At 40.8% G+C, this 24,192-nt stretch overlaps 2 protein-coding genes across 2 annotated transcripts; both read left to right on the top strand.

The window, feature by feature from the left end:
- The first annotated feature begins 503 nt into the window (after positions 1-503).
- On the top strand, positions 504-14,095 carry frg1 (FSHD region gene 1). Its single transcript, XM_083764704.1, has 9 exons — positions 504-622; positions 2,606-2,673; positions 3,933-4,055; positions 7,254-7,311; positions 8,825-8,939; positions 9,404-9,508; positions 10,217-10,308; positions 12,315-12,425; positions 13,968-14,095. The coding sequence occupies exons 1-9, from the start codon at positions 564-566 to the stop codon at positions 14,002-14,004; spliced, it is 768 nt and encodes a 255-aa protein (XP_083620830.1). The 5' UTR covers positions 504-563; the 3' UTR covers positions 14,005-14,095.
- A 1,094-nt stretch (positions 14,096-15,189) lies between these two features.
- asah1b (N-acylsphingosine amidohydrolase (acid ceramidase) 1b) lies at positions 15,190-24,139 on the top strand. Its single transcript, XM_083764559.1, has 14 exons — positions 15,190-15,340; positions 15,471-15,517; positions 16,941-17,031; positions 17,834-17,920; positions 19,073-19,151; positions 19,315-19,389; positions 19,483-19,528; positions 20,038-20,182; positions 20,310-20,364; positions 20,574-20,655; positions 21,820-21,951; positions 23,125-23,248; positions 23,599-23,655; positions 23,851-24,139. Exons 1-14 carry the CDS (start codon positions 15,272-15,274, stop codon positions 23,938-23,940), a joined length of 1,179 nt encoding a protein of 392 aa, XP_083620685.1. The 5' UTR covers positions 15,190-15,271; the 3' UTR covers positions 23,941-24,139.
- Positions 24,140-24,192: the final 53 nt, after the last annotated feature.

A 24,192-nucleotide genomic window follows, 5' to 3' on the forward strand; every position in this document is an offset into this window, starting at 1 on the left:
TATGCACGAATCACGATGCAATTACAATACAGTTCAAACATTAAACAACACCGGGTCAACAACATACATACCGTGTGCGCATGCTGAACAGATTATTTTACGAGTACATTACGTTCTTGTTCTTCTTTAACTTGTTTTATATGTTGTAGGTACAAATCTGAGAGCTTCTTTCCTCCCTGTACTTCCCCGTTATTTGTTCTGACCAAACCTGGACCAAACATGCCCAAACAAACCCAACAGGTGATTGTAATCAGGTGATAAACAGACCACAAAGCACAGAACTGTAGTACAGTACAGCTACAGTTTGTTAATACAAATAAAATATATATTCACTATTCATATTTTCAGGAAAAATAAGCAATAAAATATTACAGTCAGAATCCATCCATGATCCATCCATCGCGTCACCATGCAGGCTTCATCATCTCTGTCTCTGGGAGGGATCGAGGTTCAGGTCCTTGAATTTTGAACCTCTGCTGTTTCCGTAAATTCCGTAGTGGCTGCCTGGCTGGCTGATTGTTTGTGTTTACATTTTAGCGCGTGTACCAGAAGAAGCTAGCGACATGGATGAATATTCCCGCGTAAAATCATCTAAGCTGGTACTAAAAGGAATGAAAAAAGGGTAAATATGTCTCCGCAGAAAAGGTCACCAAAAATAGCTAGTGAACTGTTCAATAATATAGTTTTGCTTTCCCCCTTGGTGGTCCAGTCCTAAAAGCTAACATAGCTAATGCTACCGTGCCGACCCATGTTGTGTTATTAGGTTGCGAGGATAATGGCTCCATTTATGGCTGTAAAGCATCTATTAGATTCATTACAGCCAGCATCAGTCCATCCTAGGGCCATTTTGTACGAGTCGATTGGGTTTTTTAATACGTTAATTAACTAACAACCAGTCTAACTAGCCTAAGATTTAGACTCGAAGATGTATTTTTCGATTCTGTCGTCATCCGAGTGATGATGTAAGAATCGATAAATACATCTACGAGAGTCTAAATCTTAGGCTACAGTCTAACGTGGCTTCAGTTGTTAATGTGTTGTGTAGGATAGCCTTAGCCCAAACATTTAGATTCTCGTAGAGGGTTTTTTTTCGATTCCGACGAATCTCTCTACGAGAGTCTAAAAGATAACCCCGCCCCTAACGTCGAAAAGGAACGTTTGTGCCTCAAAATCACTCTTACCTTGTACAAATGCAAAATCTAATCTGCTTTAAATGTTGCCCCACTTGTTTGTGATCTGTGCGCACCCATATTAAACACCGCACATGCTTATTTGTCAATAAAAAAGGTATTTTAATCCACTCTGTCTCGGAATCCTCCATTGTAAATGCGCAACAGAACATTGCCCGCGCCCCTAGCGGCCAGGGTCTACGCATCTACAGCGCATCTACAATGGAGAGAAAACCAAGATGGCTGCCAGATTCCGAGACAGAGTGGATTAAAATACCTTTTTTATTGACAAATAAGCATGTGCGGTGTTTAATATGGGTGCGCACAGATCACAAACAAGTGGGGCAACATTTAAAGCAGCTTAGATTTTGCATTTGTACAAGGTAAGAGTGATTTTGAGGCACAAACGTTCCTTTTCGACGTTAGGGGCGGGGTTATCTTTTAGGCTCGTCAGAGAGATTCGTCAGAATCGAAAACGACCTCTACGAGAAACTAAATGTTTGGGCTAAAATACATCTACGAGAGTCTAAATCTTAGGCTACAGTCTAACGTGGCTTCAGTTGTTGATGTGTAGGATAGCCTAGTAGTTAGTACTACAACATGTTGAATCTAGTGTTGCAACTTGCAATGCCAATTTCCAACCTTATGCTGCATTATGTGCAATTTCAAAACAGTTGGTACTAAGGACCTAGAACATAGACAAATAATCACCTGCTGTAATGTATTGACATAAAGTAGAAGTAGATCATAGTCACCATTAGCCCTGGTGACCCAGTGCGAATTCTCTCTAATGCACTGGACCAGAGCTATGTCATCATAACATGTCTATGGTGGATTTTTATTTAAACAAAAACTTTGCAGATACAAAGAGGATAATTCAAGCTTTCCGTACAATTCTGCAAAGTTGGTGAGTTTAATGTCGTTTAATACAATCAGATAGGGATGTCAAGGGTTGGCATTGCAACTGTAGATTCCAGATATAAAAAAATCACACCTGTGTGAAGTTAGAGGCGCTCATCATCTTACATCATCATACATCATCTCATTCCGGCCAAACGCAATTTGCGTCCTCTCCTCACCTTCGTCATCAATGTTTGTGTTATGCAATGTTTGTGTTTACACAAACCCTCAAAATTGTCCATTCATTGTCATGGCGTTTGTGTAGGATAAAGTTTGTGCACACACACCAAAAGCTGGACATAGGAGGGCCCCTCAAAAAGAGTTGCTTGCGGCTAGATATAGCCTTGGTACAAGACTGTTGACCGTCTTGATCCAAGGCCAGTGTAGATGTGTGTCTGGATAAAAGTGCTAAATATCAAAATTGAAAAGAAAATGTATAGTAAATAGCATATCAGTTGTAACCATAACAGTTGTAACATATAAACGTTGCCTGATGCCAACATGTAAACGTGTCTATACATGTCTTGTTTTGACAGGAAAAAGAAGAAACAGAAAGATAAGAATAAGACAAAAGATGAAGAAGTTGACAAAAAGGATATTGTTGGTATGTGTAATTTGTGTATATAGCTTGAGGAACAGAAATATAACAGGGCGCCACTTTTCCAATTTCCATTGAACTTCAATGGACGTGGCCACCCTGTTCTTTTCAGTCGCCCGATTACTTTGAATGGTGTGCTCGCTCTTGTTAGATTATGGTGTGTGATGTTAGAGATAATTAAAAATGTATCAGGTGGGTAAAATGACAAACAACAGAATTGTATCGTCACACTTATGTGTGTGTCCTCCTAGACCTAGAATGGGTGATATTCCATATATTGCATATTATTTCATAACAGCCATGGAACACGCAATGCATTTGTGTGGTGGGATTCATCTCTACAGAATTGTTATTTGTAGTTCTTACCTTATTAATTACTATGACTTGAGGTCAGCCCTTGTCAACTAGTTTCATGTCATTTTATGCTTGCCCTGATAAAGACTCATTTGACATGTTGGCGTTTTAAACTTTAATAAAGTAACTTGATTTTATATCCACCCTCCTCTTTTTTAAACTTTTTTGAGTGCTCGGATCACCACTCGTTCTTCTAGTTTAATTTCTGTTTGAAAGTTGTGAGGGGAAAACCATACATAGTAAAATATCGCCACTATTCCACAAGATTCACACGGACCACATGCTCTGTACTTGACAGCCGGCAGCACTGAACACATTATGAAAACCTCCTTCAATGGATGCATTTAAATTGACAGTTGTGATTAATTACCCCACACCAACCGCAACGCACCTGTCAATATGTGTGTCCCATATGTATGCGTTCATTGAAGGACGTTATACACTATGTGTGTAGTGGTGCTGTGAATGTCACCCTGTCCCGTACAGAGAATGTTGTCTATTTGATTCTTGTGAAAAAGTGGAGATATTTCACTCGATACAAGTTTTCTGCTACAACTTTCAAATGGATATGAAACTAGATGACAAGACATGTTTGGGTGAGGATATAGGGAGAGCTACAAATTAGAATGCACCGTAAACCTTATTAAAGCCGTAGTGGCTATAAGTCCACTTAAGCCCCATACTTCATCATGTAACAAGTATCAAACATAGCCAATCTACAAGCTCACAACACATCACATCACATGATGACACCTTGTGTACGCTTATTTTCGAATAGTATTCTTTTAAAAAAAAATTAATTTAAATCGTCCAAATTTGTCCAAAATAGGGACACCAGGGATAATGACTGAGGTTAATGGGAACACAATGTATTAGTGCAGTGCTCCATCACACTCCATTCTGCTGTTCAGGTGGTTGGTGGTGTGTCCATAATATTGGAGACCTCACTGGAACGGTTGCTGTGGAGATGCACAGCAACTCTTATATCCATGCCTTGGATACTGGCCTCTTCACTGTTGGCGCACCACACCAAGGTAAGTGGGATCCTGGTCACTCACTCACTCACTCATGGAAGCTGGGTGTGGGGTGGGAGTTTGTGGTAGTCGAATGCATTAAATTAAAGGGCCATTTCACCACTGAAAGAAACTGCAATCACTCAATGTTAATAGTATTTGTAGTAGATGGCAGTATCACAATTTGAAATTGGCACTATATTGCCAGAAAAATAGTATGTGTGTTTGACTAGGGTTTGACTGGATTGTTGAATTTCTACAACATGTAGTCCAGGGTAGGAAGTAGGGAAGCAGAAATGAAAAAGCATTTCTCTTATTTCAATGTACTTTTTGCATTTGCCATTTCATTTGAATTTTGGCAGCTTTAGCTTCCACAATGAAGTGCATTGTCATGACACATATTACACACAAAACCTCCAGGAAACAGTTTCTTGTGTCCTAAACATGATTAAAATAAGATCTGTTTGCAAAAGTGATGAAGTGGCCCTTCCACCCCAAAATGAAAAATAAAATAATGCCTGTGCCAGTGTGCATGTGAACTCTTGTGTTGAACTTGAACCCTGCGGTCATGCCCAGTTGCATTCCTCGCTACTGCATGGGAAGGTTTACACTGCAAGTGATTTATAAAGTACAATAACAAAATATGTTTTTGAAGCAATTAGGATACGACTGGGTTACAAGACAGTAGGGATTTTTGCTTTGTTTTGTTTTCATGGACCGCAGCTTGCCTTAGATCTGAAAACAAAGCATTATGCTAAACAGCACCTGTCAGTTTTCAAATTACATTGATTTCCTACAGATAGTGGAAGAATTCTTCTGAGAGTGCATATACAGTAGAAAGCACAGCATGAGATACCAGGCCTGTTTTTCGACAATGTATTCGATGCAGGTTCCTGTGCTGCTTGCCAGCCTGCCAGGTAATGTTTCGTAGCAGAAGCTGGAACCGTTCCCTAAGCACTGCACAACATCTGTTAATCTTCTCCTTGGCTTCTCAAGCGTGGTATTGAAAAGCACCATCAGCGTTACGTTTCTGCAAGGGATAATATATAGAGTTCAGAGGAAGCCCAGTAGACAGTTAAGTTGGAGGGAATTGCAAGAGCCAGGATTCTGACGCAGATAATAGCATCACGTTCCTTCCTCTGCAGTCAGGAGTTTCCGTCAAGTGCAGGGAGGTGAGTGACTAAGTGACCACTGGGTCCAGCTGGCAAGTCACCAGCATTGAACTGGAAACAGGAGCTGCATGTACACACTTAACAAACTACATTTTAGTTCAATCCTTCACCCTTGACTGGGCTTTCACCTATGCCTTTAATCCGCATAAAAAAAGCAAGCAGACTCAGACAGGAGTTTATTTGTGAATGTGATGATATTTTCTTTTAGGAGTTTTTCACTTATAAGTGGAGAGGGATGCGCATTGGAATGGGCTACCCCAGAGCCATAGAGTAAGACAGAGTTACGCAAACTCTGTTCACTTCATGGGGCCAGTCCAATGGCGACTCTTCTACATAGACTTCTATTAAATGGGGACAACCGGAACTATTGCATGGGGACAACCGGAAATTTACAGAATGCATTGGAGTCTATGGGCTCGCCCGAGTACATGACCACATGTTTTCTGCCCCCTCAATATCGCAACTCTTCTATTAGATGGCTCTGGCCTACCCTGAGCTGCCACTCACTAGAACTACATTCATGTTTTATGCGAAGAACCAGTGAAAAGATTGAAACATCCCAGTTCCACTCTGTGGACTCTCATCCTCTGCATGACTGTATAAGATGAAAGCGGAAGAAGAGGCAAGAGGCTGTGCATTTTAGACAGAGATTGATTGGAGATTTCCTCTCATTTTTTTAGAAGAGGATTTCTGTACACACATTACTGAATAATAGCTCCTTCTGAAAAAGCACAAAATGTTCACATTCAACTTCTGGTTCAAAGGAAAATCACTGATGTTCTTTAATCAAACTCAGAGGGCCCACAGTCTGGCACATCTCGTAGATAACCAGCCCTTGTTAAAAAAGCTCTTCACGTCTCATTACACTTGTGGTTTATTAATGTCTGCCTTATTAAGGTCTAGCAGGCTGTGCTCATCCTTGACAGGTCTATAATATGGTCCCTGGCAAACCCCCTCTATACTAAACCTGAAGTGTGTGTGTGTGTGTGTGTGTGTGTGTGTGTGTGTGTGTCACTTTAAGCATAATGTCAGCATGATGCTAGTTCATTTCCCACACAATGAGTGAACTGAATAACTGATGATTACTTTTTTAATCAATGTTCGCTGAACGAGGTCCTTCATTTCAAACAAATCTGAAGATAATCATAGAATAGAATGCAGACTTTAAATTTAGATTTAGAATAGCAACCACCTCTTATTTCCTCTCTACTGTGATTTAATGTGATCATCTCTTAGACCAGTAGGTGGTATTCTTCAAAGAGTCCACAGTTCTATGATCAAACAGCAACCTAAATCTTCATGTAATTGGTCCAGATGGTTCAATTTCTGTCTACTTGATCGGCAGGCAGATTTGGAGTTTAAACAAGATTATTATTATTTGTATACAACAAGAACAATGGCTTCTATTTTTGCGTGTTAAAATTCCATGTCAGGTGAAAAGAAGCAGCTTGGACTCCTCATGCATAGAAGGGGGCATGAGGTCAGTCCGCTGCCCCCCCAGGTTGGCAGAGGAAGTGTAGCACCCAGGATTACATTAGATAATTGGCACTGGGTGAAAAAACTGGGTTGCAAAAATCCATGGGGTCCCCAGCAATAGTAGGTAATGTAGCATCACAATCATTTGAACCATTTATATGTTGGCTATTCAAGAAATAGCACATCTACAACAAGCTCCTAGCATCACATATTTTCTGTGCTGCGAGTTTGTACATCTGCATCATTTTTGAAGAAAAATATTTGGAAACCTGAGGGGCGCTATAGTGTAGATTTTTGTCCTAACACAAACATAGAATTCCCATTGACAATGAATGGAGAATGTACTTCATAGCAAATCGACATATTACGCCATGATCATGTACGATGATAAAAGCGCCCCTCACTTCACACGGTGTGATTTCTTTAACACAAATCTTCTCTTCTGGGGTCCCTGGCAGGCTGGCCCCAATCACTTTCAGATGGGGGTCAAATACATATCAATTTGGGGGTCCTTGGCATGAAAAAGTTTGAGAACTACTGCTAATAAGGAATACTGTTTTTAATGTTTCAGATGATGAGGGGCCCGACCCTCCTGAGCAGTTCACTGCTATCAAGCTGTCTGACTCCAGGTGGGTATATTATTATAATCTAAATGACAGTACTTTTCACACGCATATACATGGAATTAATATAGCATTCATGGTTTCTCAAGGTGAGTCCTTATATCATCCTACTAGCGAATATCTGAATCACTTAAAAGTTTACTGTAGCTGTTGCATTTTCTGCTTTTAAGTGGTCCATTAGTAAAGAGGACTTTCAAGTCCAGTCGGCTAGTCGCATATTTATTTATTTAACAACTGTCATAAGTAAATAATTCAACAAGTGCCATAGGTGAGCAATCTATTTAAAGGTGGAGGCAGGGCACACAGCCTAGTATATATACTAGGTTGTGCCCTGCCTCCAGCAAGCACGGTCAGGACCTGGATGAATTAGTGATGTCTCGATTGGGGCCAAATCAAGTCAAACCAAGACTAAGATGGATGTCTCTGGATGAATCAGAGAGAGTCTGATCGAGGCCAGATCAACTTAAGTCATATCCTATCAGATCTGGCCCAGAATAAGCTATATTATTTCAACTGGAGAAGACGTCCTGGAAATGACGATCATCCCCATATGGGCTGTGATCTGGCCTAGTCCTGAACATCACTGCAGTCAGAGGACGTCATCATAACGTTATCATGACGTCATTTGGCTTGCTGGGTATTGGTGAAATGCTCCACTCTCGCCCGTGTATATTTCTTTCCACTCTGGGCGGATTTGCTTTTCGCATACATTCTCATTGGAAGGCTTTAATCTGTCGCCGGGTTTGGCGAGAAGAACCTTTGCCGCGTACAAAACTGTGCACAACTAGAAATGCCGACTTGCCGACTTGCGCCTTGCACACAAGTAGGCCACATGGCCAATAAGGGACCACCAGTCTTACCCCGACATACATACATACCCAGCCGATCACCAAACGTACCTTAGTTACGTCATCAAGAATGGTGGTCCCTTATTGGCCGGTGGACAACACCGACATACTGTACCCAGTCGATCGCAGTACTCTGCTTCCGCAAGTAATAAAGCGTGAGCAGCCTTTATTTTGGTGGTTTCCAACTTCGAGCACAAGCGGAATGCCCTATGTATTCATAGTTCAGGTGAAAACATTTATAATTGTCAAAGTTTTTCAGCCCTGAGATCTTTGTCAAGTCGTGATAATATTTTTTTTCACACTTTATGAATCATAGGGTGCAAGTTTAGTCAACACACCTATATAAACTTGTTTTCCATTCTCCCTCAGGGTTCATGACACCTGTTACTGTTATTGTGACAACCATAGTAGACTAAAGACATCAGCAGCATGTGTATCAATAACTGTAGTTCACAACACCTGTTTTACCACAGTATTTGAGGTCATTGCCCTAGCCTGCACACCTGACTGTGACAGTCATAGGTATGGTTATTAATGCTGATTGAAATCAAAACCATTCCGTTTGCTATAACAGGAAATGATTTGGCCATTGATAACCAATCGGCCCCTTTACAGGCTTAGGTATGACGCTGCTGGAGAATGCTGAACCAATGTTCATTTTGCACTTGTAGGATAGCCCTGAAGTCTGGATATGGAAAGTACTTGGGAATCACCTCAGATGGTTTGGTGGTGGGTCGCTCAGATGCCATCGGCTCCAGAGAACAATGGGAACCTGTTTTCCAAGAAGTAAGTTAAACAAGCTGATTAAACCTTTTTATGTGCAATTTCAGTTTAAATTTTCCCATGGTACTCGGCAGACTGCCGTTGTGTGAAGTAACCCAGTGGTACAAAATAATCTGTTCTACAGTCAAATTAGCCTAATTTCCTACGTATATTATTCCAAGGAGCCATTCGTAATGAGTGCATTAATCTTAGCCATAACAGCCTTAAAGGTATTATATGATAAAACCTGACAGAAGAGCCCTTAAAAGTTCTCACAGTTATTTCATTCTGGTTGTTATGCTGTTAAGGCCTATTTATGCTTGTCGAACGAAACTCCAAGCATTAATTGGCCTTCATCATGAGTTGATATTTCGTTGATTTTGTGATCTTAGAAACTCAAATTGAAACCTGTGTAGATTAATTCTTACGTTCAGGTCAACACATATCTCACCACAGCCCTGTTTGTCTGTCTGTCTGTGCCGTTTCAGGGTAAAATGGCTCTGATGGCAGCAAACAGCTGTTTCATCTCCTACAGTGAGAGTGGGGACATCGAGGCTAAGACTAAGGCAGCAGGCGAGGACGAGATGGTGAAGGTGAAGTGTTCAGGCTGCATCCTAATGCGCAACTCATTGCAGGCTGTCTCCATGGGGACCTGCTGGCTCAGATGGAGTGTGCTGTTGAATACCCTTTACGTCTGTACTGTTTTGAAAATATTGAACCAATGGAAAGTAGTAAAAAACTCTTTGGACAAAACCTCTTCACTCCATTGGACCCTCAAACTGTCTGTTAAAGCAACTAACTCCACCACCTCTCCCCCTCTCATGTAGGTAATTGAAAATATATAAAGTCACAACACCAACTTTGATGAGCCAGTATTGCTTTGTTTTCAAAATACAAGGTTGTCTTAATTTCCTAAAAAATATATATTTTTCATTTCCTGAAAAATTAACATTTTGGAGTTATGTGGTTTGATTAGCTCATGTGTGATTCATTGCAATACATCTATAATTGTGTCTCAACCGGTCAATCCAGTACACTCTCCCTTGAAATTCTAACGACCTTTTCTGTGGAAGTTCTTGACATCCGACTTGTGTCATCATACATCACCAGGTCATTTAGTGCACTGTTTTCCAACTAGTGGTCGATAAAAAGTTAAACAAATGTTATTATCTTATCTTTTTTACTTTTCTCACTCATCTTACGTCATCTTTTGTTCTCTCTCTCGCTCACTCAATTATGTAACTTCTGCTCTCTCATTTTCTCTGTATTTGTCTGTGTGTCGCTCTGTGGATGATGAACAGATCCGGTCCTGTGCGGAGAAGGATGTGAAGCCCAAAGATGACATAGCGGATGAGGACCGGGGCAACGTGAAGAACTGCGAGATCAATTATGTGTGCGTGACCTTTACTAACACCTTTCATGCCTAATCGCCTTTCAAATCGCTTCAGCGCTCCAGCAGTCCCATTACAAAAAAAAACTGTAAAGGTGACCTGTTTGGTTTAATTCACTAGTTTTAAAATCCGTTATGACCTGCTCAACCACAACCACTGTAATGTTGCTGGAAAAACAGGCGCGTAACTACAGTGACGCAGACAACACAATTGTTGTGTGTTAGCAGCCCCGTGGCTGCTTCTAACACACACGTGCCCCGCCCCCCTCTGGTGGAGTGTCGGATAATAACGTGGAAGTAGTTAGAAGAGGCAAGAGGGTACCGTGGTTTCCCCCGACTGCCCTGAGCTGTGGCTGAGTGCCTGCTCTGTTCACAATTGCGGCAGGTACGTTCACAACTACTGTACAGTGCCCAGCTTTTTATAAACCAAAACACAGTTTGGTCTGTTTTCACCGGCGGCTGCCGGTGTGTGAAGACTGCAAACTGAAAAGTGTACTTTGAAGTCGGTGGGTCAAGCGGTTCTCGAGTTACGTGCATTACGACCATACACGCACGCGCGCACACACGCAGAGACGTGGCTCATTATATATAGTAGATAAAACCCAGAAGCAGCCAGAATACAGTCAAATGGGTTTTGAGCGTTTCTTACCATCTGTTCTGCTTCTATTCACTTTTTTCCTCCAGCCTCTCTCAAAATGGCTGGGGTTCAGGCTGACCTTTTTAATTCAGTGATTTCCTCCCTATTACCTTGACGTTTTCTTCGTTCTTTTTTTCTCTGTTGATGGCAGCGAGGGTCTGACAGCTAAATCACTTCCCTTGATGTGACAGCCTCATCAATCCCTCTGCCTTAAAGCCTGTTCTATACTTTGTCATAAAACGGTGTCACACGAAAATGGCAGATGTACAAGCTCACAACGCTTTGCGATTCAACGTGAAAGCTTGTATAGCTGCTATTTTGAAAAAAAATTATACTGGTAGTGAATATAAGGACGTGCTAAAAATTGGGACACAAGGGTTAATGTCGTTAAAGATGCAGTTGATGGTGTGTGTGTGTGGGGGGCATTGCTGTATTGATGATTGTCACGATTGTTCCTTGTTTTTCTATTTATCACATCCCATCTGTTGCCTATTAAGTCTGAGAAAATACATCTCAGGCTGTTTTATGCTTGTCAGGCTTTGCCCCCCACCTCCTCGCTCCATTATTGTTTTTTAGGGCAAACACTGTGGAAATGGACTCATCATGTTGACGTGACGATAATGGCTGCCCTTGAGCTGCCTTCGTGATGTAGTGCTTAGCATCGCCAATGTGTTTCAGAATGGAGTGCAACGTGGGAATCATAAACCACTGTCTCCAACCGCCAAACCTAAAACATCGCAAATAGAGTGCTGTTGTTTAATTTGCACCATTTTACTTTATATTATTTATTCAACGGGTTGTTTTCTTTGAAATGTGGTATGTGAAATATTTAAGATGGGAGAGAAATTTGGTCAAGTTGGTGTGTCGTACATCCATCCATCCATCTTCAACCGCTTATCCGTAGTCGGGTCGCGGGGGCAACAGCTCCACCAGAGTGTTCCAGACTTCCCTCTCCAGAGCAACATTAGTGACTTCCTCCTGGGGGATCCCGAGACGTTCCAAGGCCAGTGAGTCAATGTGTTTCCTCCAACTGCGCCTTGGTCTGCCCCAGGTTCTCCTCCCAGTGGGACGTGCCTCGAGGACCTGAGTCCCTAGGGAGACGTCCGAGAGGCATCTTAACCAGATACCCGAACCACCTAAGCTGGCTCCTTTCCAGGCGAAGAAGCAGCGGCTTAGCTCTACTCCGAGTATCTCTTGTGTGACTGAACTTCTCACCCTATCTCTAAGGGAGATGCCAGTCACTCGTCGAAGAATACCCATTACGGCCGCTTGTATTCGCGTGTCAATGTTTTGTGTACTGTACAGTATACTGGATTGGTTTAATATAATATATGGATCTTAATGTAATGCTTAATGTCATGTTACTTTCCAGGAAGAAGTTCCAGAGTTTTCAGGATCGGCGCCTCAGGGTGAATGAAGAGGACTCGACTTCGTTGAAACGGGCCAGGACAGACGGGAAGTTTCATGAAACTTTGCTTGACAGGTATAAAATCACTGTGTAACTTCGCATCAACCATCATGGAAGAAAGCCTGGTATTCAATCTAAAACTGAGCCGTGTGACCCAGTTTTTGTAACACTGCTATGTAGTTTGCACATATAAAACGAAAATCGCACTCAGTCTTAGGACCAGCAGTGTACATTAAAAAACTATCAATAAATTAAAGAATAAGCATAAAATCCTAAAGGGCAATGCATTAAAACTAAGCATATTTAACAAAGTGCATTTATTGGGACTACAGCCTCCAACCCGAGGGGTCAAACAGTTCCTGGGCTGGGTGAGTGGGGTCCTCTATAATGCGGGTCGCAGTGCTCCTGCATATTTAAAAAATATTAAAGTGCATTTATTGGGACTGCAGCCTCCAACCCGAGGGGTGTGGGTCAAACGGTTCCTGGGCTGGGTGAGTGGGGTCCTCTATAATGCGGGTCGCAGTGCTCCTGCATATTTAAAAAATATTCAAGTGCATTTATTGGGACTGCAGCCTCCAACCCGAGGGGTGTGGGTCAAACAGTTCCTGGGCTGGGTGAGTGGGGTCCTCTATAATGCGGGTCGCAGTGCTCCTGCATCTGCTGGTGTAGATGGAAGGGGATCTACGTGGGCGTTTTTCACCATCCTCTGCAGCACTGAGGTGTTGAGGCCAACCTGCCTCAGCCTCCTGAGGAAATAGAGGCGCTGGTGGGCTTTTTTTAAGATGTTTGTGGTCCACTTCAAGTCCTCGGAAATGTGCACTCCGAGGTACTTAAAGCTAGGGACCTTTTCCACCATAATGCAAATCAATTAGTTTAGTCTCCGAGTTAGAATACACCAAGCTATTATACCAAAATAAACTAAATTAATGATTTTACCGAACTAAACAAATTTTAAACTAAGGGACAGCACCAGGGTTCCATCCGACTCATGACGTAAAGTTATTTACACCCCAGACCAGATCAGATAAGGAACCTGAATTTGATCCCAGGCTACCGTGTGGGTTGGCAGGTGCTGCAGTGTGTTTGATGCATCGCCCATTCATGTTTTTCGTCATATCTCGTGACTTGTACGTGGAACATGGGTATGTGACTTACAGGAAAACAGAAGTAGACTGAGTGCAACTCAAACGGTAGCTTAGTCAGTTGTTTTGACCACACATTTAGTTGGAGCTACTACAAACGGCAGGATGGATTATGTTTTTTTTTCTTACAAGCCTATCCAATCCTGCTGTCTCTACATAACCATGGTTCATCTAGTGCCCAAGGGCAGCACCTCACATGAATCTGCATTGTGCACAGACTTATACCAATTTATGTAAATAAATGTGAGTATTTAAGCCCAAACCACACCAATGATTCACCATGCAACTCCTTTCAACCAAACGGTTGCATGTAGTGGCATGCAACCATTATCCCCAATGGCAGTTGCAAGGAGTCGCATTGGTGTTAAAACTGTTATGTGTTGCAAGGAGTTGCGACTAGTTGCATTGGTGCGGTTTGGGGCAATAGGTACAAATAAAGTTGGTATAATTATTTTGTCATGTTTCTTTATTACAGGAGAGCCAAAATGAAAGCTGACAGATACTGCAAGTGAAGACCCATCACTGTAAACCTTTGGCCATTTGATTTTACACACTTAACTTTTTTATGTCATGAATAAATCAGATTTGATCTAAATTGCTTGATGTCTCTCCTGTTGATCATTTAAATGATAATTTTCTTACAGAAACATCTTAAAATTGTACAATGAATATTAAAGTGTGTGCATTTACTCTACACAAACTACAGCATACTTTGGGGTTAACTATGACCTATGAGTACTGAACCACTGGTTATTTGATATCAACAGTTTTTACAGACATTGTTTTACTGAATGTTTGGGTCATTTGATGTCCCAGTTCACAAAGCAACAAGTGTACTTCCATGCACTTTATGAACACTAGCATCCCATTCTGGAAAATACGGTGAGAATAGCAGATCTAGGCCTATAGCTTTTTTGGGGAAGAGATGTGTATGGAAAACAGGAGTGGACCTAGATCGAGCCCTGAGAGATGCCTTAGTGTATTAGTATTTAAATGGTTACGGTTAAGTAACTGATAATTATACAGCATGTTGCAGAACTATCAACTCTTTAGTCTGTACTCGGGCGGGAGCTATATTTTCACTTCTGTCTAGAATACACCACTGTTGAGAAGTTCCTATGAGAATATCCTGCTGCTAGCTGAGAATTAAATTAATTTGTATGCGTAATGATGTTACTTAGCCCTCAACAGGCTCTGTGCATAACTATGTAAAATAATAACGCTCTGGTGTTAATAGGACTACCTTTTTTTTAAAGCAGAAAATAAGACCTATTATGGCCAGAAGAACGTTTCATCATGTGTTCTGAAGCTGTTTATGTGTGTGTCCTTGTGTGGTTCAAAAGTCGTCAAATGTGGGTTGACTTCTGAACATATATTGTTGTACAAAGTTCATAATTTAAAACAGAATTGTGTGTCTGGGTTTTAGGGCTACAAACTATTTTTTAGCGATAGGGGCGTATGAATTATTGTTGTTTCAAGTCAGCCTAAGATTCAAATGTATAATGTGAACATTCTGTGCTTTGTGAAAAGACGATTCTATAATCCATTGTACGGCGGTGTCGCTTGTCAAGAACAGCTCTACAAGATCTGCTATGCCAACAACGGCATCGCTTAGCGACCCGTTGTTAGCTTGTAGATCTGTTCTTCTAGACATCGTGCTTTCCGTAGCTGCATGGTAAACAGAACACCATCGACTTACTTCCGTGTTTATCAGATCACTGGGGAGTGGAGTCAAGGGAGACAGTTGATAGAAAGAGTTATACTTGATTTTACTCAGAAATGGACCGATTTGGTCTTGTAGTTTTAGTGGCGTTATTTTCGGGCACATTGGCACAGTTTATACCACCGGTAAGTGAACTCTGAGTGATGTGTGATTGTGTGAAGACAACTATGTGATTGTTTTGTGTTGTGTGTTGTAACTTGTGTAACGTTTGATAGCAAACTGTTTTGTTTTGTGTTTATCGATGTTAAATTCCAGTACACAGAAGACTGTCAGTCGGGCATGTATCCTCCAAAAGGTCCCACGTAAGTAGTATAAAGTCACCCTCAAGAATATAATATGATGATCAAAATACAAGAAGTTGACGGACCATCACTGTCACCAAATATTCTGCCAAGCAGTCACATGACATAGTTTATTTTTTTATTTATTTTCATGGCAAACTTTAGTTCAGTTAATTGCAAATAGTACAGTGGTACGATTATTCAATGGTAGCCTTGAGGGCTTGCCTTATTTCTATTGAGGTCCTGTGTATTCAATTCATAGACATTTAAAGACATACTCGATACATAATATACCAGACATCATGAGCAGTAACCTAAGATTTAGACTCATAGTAGCTCTGGTCCAGAGCTAGACTCATGGATGTATTTGATTGATTCTGACATGATTCTGAAATGTCAGAATCGATACAATACATCTAAGAGAGTTTAAATTCTAGGCTACATGAGCACTATAGTAGCAATAAAACATGTACAACATGTACATGTATATGTTGCTCTTTTATGGTGGTTTTGAAGGAGGCTCAGGGGTGGCAAACAAGATTACACAACACGGCTAACCCTTCTCTAATGTGGTCTCAGACATGGGGACCTCTTAAAGCCCCTTCCACATTCTCAGACCACTGGTGTGGAGGGGGTGAGGAACAGATATGGAAGAATGACATGCAGAACAGGTTTCACAGTTTCACTCTAGTCTACACACTTATCTCCCCACCTACTGTAGCCTGTAGTGTAGCCCACAAGGCAAGGAAGTTTGAGGCGACTCGCAGGGTACCCATAAACGTCTTTCCTTCCATTGACAGCCCTCATCGTGAGATAGAAAGGTAGAGGTTGTATTTGGTTGTATTGAACGTATTTCACCTCTATGGACATATTGCATTATCCTCATTGTTCCTCAAACTTTGGTTTCACTCAAATGCACTCGTGTTCTAAGGGGTCAAGCCAGAAGGGGGAGGGCCCCTTATTGTTTTCGTACGGATTCCGCCATTTCGAATTCGCAGTTTTGGCAGTTCTGTGACTGCTGTCGTTTTCCACGAAATTCGGCAATGTGGTAGAGGGTCGTGAGAATCGCTCAAGAACCGAAGTGCACAGTCATTTGTCAAAGGACCTCTAGATCTCCCAATGAATAAATTGTATGATCTGCTCTATCAACTCGTCTTGACATATTATTTTACAAATGCATTACTTGTACTGTGCTCATGTCATGAAAATGTCTGTCTGAAATAATGAAAAGATAAGATGTTTATTGTAAGACAATTTAGTTTAGTGTATCCACTTAAACTAAAATGGGAGTATAAACAAAGAAATAAAGATACAGCATCATTATGCCATAAACTGACGAGATGGATGAGATGGTCAACAATGAAAATATCACTGTCATTGTTTTAGGAGATTTACATAATGACTTTTTTCTGCAGTAATTTTCTGTTTCATGTTTCTGGATCAGGTTCAAAGGAGGAGTACCGTGGTACACAGTAGATCTGGACTTGCCTCCCAACAAGAGATGGACCCAGTTGATCACTGACAAAAAAGAAGCTGTAAGAATCTTACCTGAATATTGTGTCATTTAAGGCAGTGGTTCTCTTAACGTCGGGTCTGAGCCGGTCGGGTCCACCAGGGGTCCATAACTCTGAAAGTGTACAAATCCCTTTGAGTATGTGTCCCAGACATAAAATATATATATATATGCAGAGTTCTTACACAAGTATGGAATTTAATTTCATAATTTTCCAGGTCTGGGAATTGTAAAATAATGTATAGAAAAATATCTATGTTTCCAGACTATTGCTGCTGTTCTGTTTTCCTTTAGAGGGGGCTGGGAGGGTCCCTGCCCGGTCAATTATTCCAGCTCGTGCTGTCGCCTTAACCAATTCTGAGCAGGAACCCCTTTTTGTGTTTTAACTTAAGCATTATGTTATAATTTAGCTATTTTTGTCGGCGTCCAATTACATATATTTTTGGGGGTCACTTGTTTGAGAACCACTGACATAGAAACATCAGGATGTCAGGATTTAGAAGACATTTGCAGAATCGTCCTCAGTGCTAAATGGGTTAAGGCCTATTCATACTCCAGTTTTAGGTGATAAGGTGAACACCGAAACGTTGGTTAATAAGAACAGAGAGATGTGTTGTGGTGAGTGGTGAGTAGCTTAACACTCACGTGATGTCATGTTGTAGTTTTCTCTCTCAAATGGGGGTCCAGGGCCTAATGCACATCCAACTGGGGGTCCTTGAGTTGAGAATCACAAAATGGTTTATGCGTCAATCACCCTATACTATAGCCCCATGGCATGCATGTACGGTGCTAATAAGAACCATTTACTACTGTGTTATGTTTAGCTGACCAACATGATCCAGGTCATCAGAGACTTGGCTGATGCTTTCGTACCCAGTGGGAAGCTGATAGAAATGGTTGACATCATTCTGGTGAGTGTTCTTTTTATTTACTGGATCCAACCTTACACCTCAATTGCAAGAGGACTAGGGATGCTGCGATCTAGATTCTTAACTTCCGATCCGATACTTGGATCGGAGCGCACCCTAGTTATACATTAATAATATATCATAGAAATAAATATTAATACTATATAACTTAAATGAAAGTAACTAATGGACATTTTGGAAAATGCTAGACCTAAATGATCCACTTTGTATCCTGCATGCAACAGCTTTTCAAAAAGATATTTGTCTTTTGAGTTACCATACTGAAACTGCAGGAAAAATGTTGTAACTTGACATGATACATGATGATAATTCAGGCATTTAGCAATAGCCTGGAAATCTGCCACAGGAAAAAATAAAACCCTGGGGAGATTGGTCTGGCACTCGCTCACCCCAGAGTTGTGGGTGACCAATCAGAGCCCACTATTCAGACTTTTTTGCTGTGACATTGGAATCTATTTGTAAAGAAGTTCCAGACTAATATTTACGCAGTGATATTAGTCTGGCCATGCCACGCTAATTTAGCAGACACTAAAGGGAGAGGGATGGAAAGAGAAAAAATAGTTCATTGTGGTAAGAGCTGGTGTAAAAGGAGGGGGCCAGGTACAGATGACGGTCTGTTTGGTGTTTGATCTTCAATAATCAACTTCACCGTATCAGTGATCACTGTAGTGGTGCAGATTGGGGTCGTATCGCGAAAACACTGCAAACTAGTATTTGAGGAGTGAACAATATCAGGTCTGGATAGTCTGATTGAAAATTAAAAAAAAGTAACTTTGGGCTTCAGAAGGGCAAGAGCACACCATTTTAAATGATGTATGTATGCTGTTGATAATTCTGAATGGTATCAGTGAAGTTTTGATGAAGAGACATTTTCTTTAGCTATTATTTCTTACATATGTTCCATAATTCTACCCAAGTTGATTAGGTTTTCTTCTCCCACAGTTGCTCTGTCCAAGAATGTCAATAGCATTGCTGCTGATAGCAGCTCATCATGAATCATGTGCTTGTTGACAAAAGTCAACTGGACTTTTGAAAATGTCTACACAAGCACTATAAATAACTTAAAACATATATTGACATATAATACAATAGAATGTAAAGGTTTAAATGTGTCTGATGTGTTTATGGTTCTAGCCTGCTATTGTGCAGAGCCTCCCGTACCCTTTTGCTGATGAAATAAACGGAGTTGCAACCGCCTCAGGCATTAAACTTGGTAAGAAACTAAATTCACTGATGCTTCCTCAGACTGTTCTAAAAATGTATGCACTCTTGTTACTGCAAACCTATTTGTATATAAGGCTTTGGCCCAATGTAATACCGGTATGGTGTATTAATAGGAACATATTGATGTCTGATTGCTTATTCTTGTAATGCAGGTGAAATTGCATTGTTTAACATCTTCTATGAAGTGTTCACTGTGTGTACTTCAGTTGTAGCAGAAGACACTAACGGTAAGTGGTTGGGTCACGTTATTCAGCTAATTATTATTATAAAATGTTTTCACGTAAACTAATTAATTTCTCATGATAGCCTCACTCTTACAGGTAACCTGATCCATGGCAGAAATCTGGACTTTGGGTTGTTTTTGGGGTGAGCTTTGACGTATTACACTTGCAAGTTGCTTGATTCAATATTTAGATATGATATTCATTTTAACTGTCCCGCCCCCTTCCTATAAATTATATTATTACTATTGTGTGTATATATATATATATATTATTTTTTTTAAGATGTGTTTTTGGCATTTTCTTTGCCTTTTTATTGATAGGGTACAGTAATTAGACAGGAAAGTGGGAGAGAGACGGGGGGATGACATGCAGCAAAGGCAGACGGGCTCGGCACGCTGTCGGGCTGGATTACCGGCCTAGATGCCTGGACCAGGCTATGTTTTATATTTTTGTGGGGAAGATAATAAGGATCCTTAAAAAAAATCCCAAAACATTATCTCTAAGATAAAATACTTAGTTTCTACTTGCTTTATTGTAATGTAGTACCAAAAGGGGGGGAAAGGTCAGGGAGAAAGAGTCAAGCAATACCGCAATATTGGTCCAATGGAGCTGATAATAATAATAATAATAATAATGTGTCTCTGTGTGTAGATGGGACACGAAGAACCATTCATGGGCTGTAAGTGAGAAGCTCAGACCTCTAGTGGTGAACATTGACTTTACCAGAAACAACAAGACTGTCTTCAAGTCAACCAATTTTGCCGGATATGTCGGTATACTGACTGGCATCAAAGCTGTAAGTTAACTGAAACAGAAATAATACAATATTAGTTAACCACTTGAGCTCATGATGTCAATTCTATATTGGTCTTGCCTAGCTCCGAGTGTATATTTAACAAAATATTATTTTTTAATCTTCATAGAACACATTCACTCTGACTATGAATGAGCGCTTCAATGTCGATGGAGGGTACATTGGTGAGTTTTTTTAATTGTTCTCAATTGCAGGTGCTGGAAAACACTTGAGCTTATCATGAAATTATTTTGCATTTGTCCTGAGGGGAATTGTAGTCATAACAGTTGCCATGTTGTACAGAATAACTACTATGTTCAAATGATTGAATACCGGTATGCTTGAATGATGATGTTTCTTACGTTAATGCTTTTATTTTTCTGTTCTACTTAAGGAATCATGGATTGGATTCTGGGAAAGAGAGATGGCATGTGGATGGGTTTCCTCACCCGATCTGTCATGGAGAACGCTACCAGGTCAGTTTCCTTTTATAACTATGACGTTAAATAAGTTGTATATAATTATTTCAATATTATTTATAGATAGTGTGAGCCATCATAGAATAATGTCTTCTAGTATCTTGCACTACTGTTACTGCAGGCAACTCTGTGTTAAATGTTAAATGTACAGTTGAAACAAATAACTATACTGTAACACAATATGCCAATGTCTGTCAGACAGCTTGTTAACAGACAATCCTTTGTAACTTCTGACTGCTTTAAAGACAGCATGCCTAGATTCTTCCAAACATTTCCCTTGGGGCTTAAATAAAAGTGCACATAGGAGGGGGAAAAGTAGGGCATCTGCACTTGCTACATGAATCTAATTGTACCTCTGGGAACACAAAAAGAGAGATGAGCTCATGCAACAGGAAATAAAAGGCTTCAGCTGAGCCGTGTGATAGGGTAATATTGTTTCTGCAAGACATGCAACAAACAATTCAGATGACTGGAATGCGCTTGTCAGTAAAATGTGTCAAATCCTCCATGTTAATTTAACTCGGAGAGTGTGCACTGTACAAAAGTAACCAAACTGGAACACTTATGGGTGGTCCATGTGGTTACATTTGTACACTCAACGCTCAGATTAGCCAACGCAGGGAAGCTGGAAATTCCTTCACTGAAAACGCTGGGACAACACTCCACATTTGATTGTTGTTTTTAACCTGTAAAGCACTTTGTAACTTTATGTTTGGAAAGGTGCTATATAAATAAAATTCATTCATTCATTCACACGTCCCAAACTCTTATCCCTTCTGGCTCCAAAACTATGGAATGCAGTTCCCATTGCAATCAGAACTGCAGACTCACTACTACTTGGCCGTAGCACTTGCCCTAGCCTCGACAACTTTACGTATGCTCAATTTATGTAATTTAGATAGCATTTTATGTAGACTGTTAGGTTCTTAGCTTATGTATGATTCATGAGGACAATTGTTATGTGTATGATGTATTATCATGTTTTTATTCTTGTTTACTGTAAATCGCTCTGGATTAAGATCTGGAGCTGTTAAATGCCTAAATTGTAATTACGATTCCCAAATGCTCTTTCCACAATGTACATTGCCTTTGCAGAAATCAGGAACTATATTAGGTTAATTTTATCTCCTATCCCCTCTCTGTCTCTCTCATGCTCTCCAGCTACGAGGATGCCAAGAACCGTCTGGCCCAAACCAAGCTGCTGGCTCCTGCCTACTTCATCCTGGGAGGGAACCAGACGGGCCAGGGCTGTGTCATCACCAGGTCCAGAGAGCTCAGCCTTGACATCTGGGAGTAAGGAGCTGCCAAGTGTTTATTGTTTGAATTACGGTAGATCATTTTCAGATGGCACAATAGATAATCTGGATGGATGTTGTTCAACTTTGGAACTTTTGAGGGTTTTGGTTTGTATTTGTATTTGCTGTTCAAGTCCTCCTCTGTGTACCAAGGAAAGTTATTTTGCTTTGTCCCAGCAAAAAGGAGAATGGGCCAATGGGCAGTCCATTCTAGTGGCAGGGCTCTGACTAAGGATGACATGCTGTTTGGGGACACTTTGATCCAAAACAAAATCTCTCAAAAACTACTGGCTTCATTGCCATGGAATTTGCATGACTTTCACTGATCCGCTAGTGCCACCATTAGGCCATAATTTCAACCGTACAAGATCATCTCAAAAAGATCTGAGCACTCAAAAAAGGAATGGAGGAGAGGACGTAAAATCAATGTACTGTAATGTCTATTACAACAACATATTTTGATGGCTGGTCTTCATCAGGAGTTGATGAGTGCATTCATTTTCCCCAGAGGATGAACCCTATTTCCGTGGCCCTGTGACCTTTCCTTGAGAACCACTCTTAGGTCAAACTTTTGTTGTTGGTGTAAGGATGGTAAAGACAAACATGTCTGCGTGGAAATGAAACTGGGACACAGTGTTTTAACAGACAAGACAGCAAGACATAGAAGTAATGTCTTTTATAGGTAGTGGTGTAACTAGAAGTACTGTCTTTTATAGGTTGTGGTGTGTCCTATGTGCTTTGAACCCTGTAATGTCATGTGATTGTTGTGAAATTTGGTCATGGGGTTTCTGTCCGACTAGCAGTCATCAGATCTTTCTCAGAACAAACATCATCTGGTGTGCTTTGTTTATTTTGGTACATAATCTATTCTGTATTTCCAGTACTTGACTGTCAGTCTGTCGCTACTAGGGCTGTCATGATTTACACATTTAAGTTGATGATTCATTGTCACAAAAATAATTGCAACTAACAATTTAATTGTTTTGTGCATTGAACATTGGATATTGTACATTGAACAATCGAATATTGTGATTATCTCAAATAATTACGATTAGACGATATATAATAATAATTGTGACAGGCCTAGTTGCTACATCTGTCGGTGTACAGTGTCCATCTACGTATATTCATCTCTTTTGAATTATTCAACTCTTCTCTCCCTCCCTTTCAGGATTGAGCTGAAGCTGGGTAGGTGGTACATTCTGGAGACCAACTATGACCACTGGGATAAGCCTCTGTTCCTGGATGACCGCAGAACACCCGCTATGAAGTGTATGAACCAGACCTCACAGGCAGTAAGTAAAAATGGAAAGTGATTCACATAAACGTATAGCTTTTCTTTAAATAAATGTACTGTAAAGTTTGCAGGATTGGCCCGTTTTGAACAAAAAGCCTCAAATCTAAAAAGTTAAAAATTAATTATGTTTTCAAAGGGATATACAGAGCCACATTTAACCATGGAAGAAAACTGTCCTTAGGTCCTCAATCTGGCAAGGCGGAATTCTCAAGAAAAACCCTTAGTTCCGATCAGTCACCTCATGCCAGTCCCTTGCTTGTATTACAAATACATTCAGGGAAGGACTGTAGAATTCCAGCCTTATTTTACTACTAACGCACACTTAATCTGTCTCTTCGTCTTTCATAGAACATCACATTGAAGACGATGTACGATATGCTCTCAACCAAACCAGTCCTGAACAAAGTGAGTCTTTTGTTGACATTATCCATATTTATGTGGTATCAAAATTAAGTGAACAAAAATGCTGCAAAACAAAGGTATTTGCTTTTGTAAATAGTGTTGCCCAATTTGAGTTGGCCTTAATATCTACTATCTACTGAGTGCAGTTGGACATGACACAACCACAGCTGACTCCATTCTCCACTGTGTCCTCTGTAGTTGACCACATACACAACCCTGATGGACGTGTCCAAGGGCAGACTGGAGTCCTACATCCGTGACTGCCCTGACCCCTGCATGCCCTGGTGAACATCTCCTCTACCTCTTCAGTTTTCTAAATGCCTAAATTGCACAGAATGACTGGGGAGAGAGAGCGGGACAAGCTCAGGTTTTAACTCGGTGACTAATCACACAAACCAAAGATTGCCATGTTGTAGCACTCTCATGAGTCAGAGTATCTTTAACCAAAGCAGATAGGAGCGTCCAGGTGACGCAGGGGGGTTAAGATGCTCCCCCCTGGAGACTGGGGTTTGATTCCTCTGGTGTTTCCGGCTTGGCCAG

The sequence above is a fragment of the Protomyctophum parallelum genome, assembly GCF_964188405.1.
Source record: "Protomyctophum parallelum genome assembly, chromosome: 5".
Lineage (NCBI taxonomy): Eukaryota > Metazoa > Chordata > Actinopteri > Myctophiformes > Myctophidae > Protomyctophum > Protomyctophum parallelum.

Coding starts and splice junctions, on each gene's coding strand:
- asah1b (XM_083764559.1), top strand. CDS start 15,272: ATGGACCGATTTGGTCTTGTAGTTTTAGTGGCGTTATTTTCGGGCACA. Junction 15,341..15,470: donor TGGCACAGTTTATACCACCG/GTAAGTGAACTC, acceptor GTTAAATTCCAG/TACACAGAAGACTGTCAGTC. Junction 20,656..21,819: donor GTCATGGAGAACGCTACCAG/GTCAGTTTCCTT, acceptor CATGCTCTCCAG/CTACGAGGATGCCAAGAACC.
- frg1 (XM_083764704.1), top strand. CDS start 564: ATGGATGAATATTCCCGCGTAAAATCATCTAAGCTGGTACTAAAAGGA. Junction 4,056..7,253: donor TGTTGGCGCACCACACCAAG/GTAAGTGGGATC, acceptor TTAATGTTTCAG/ATGATGAGGGGCCCGACCCT. Junction 9,509..10,216: donor GCGAGGACGAGATGGTGAAG/GTGAAGTGTTCA, acceptor GATGATGAACAG/ATCCGGTCCTGTGCGGAGAA.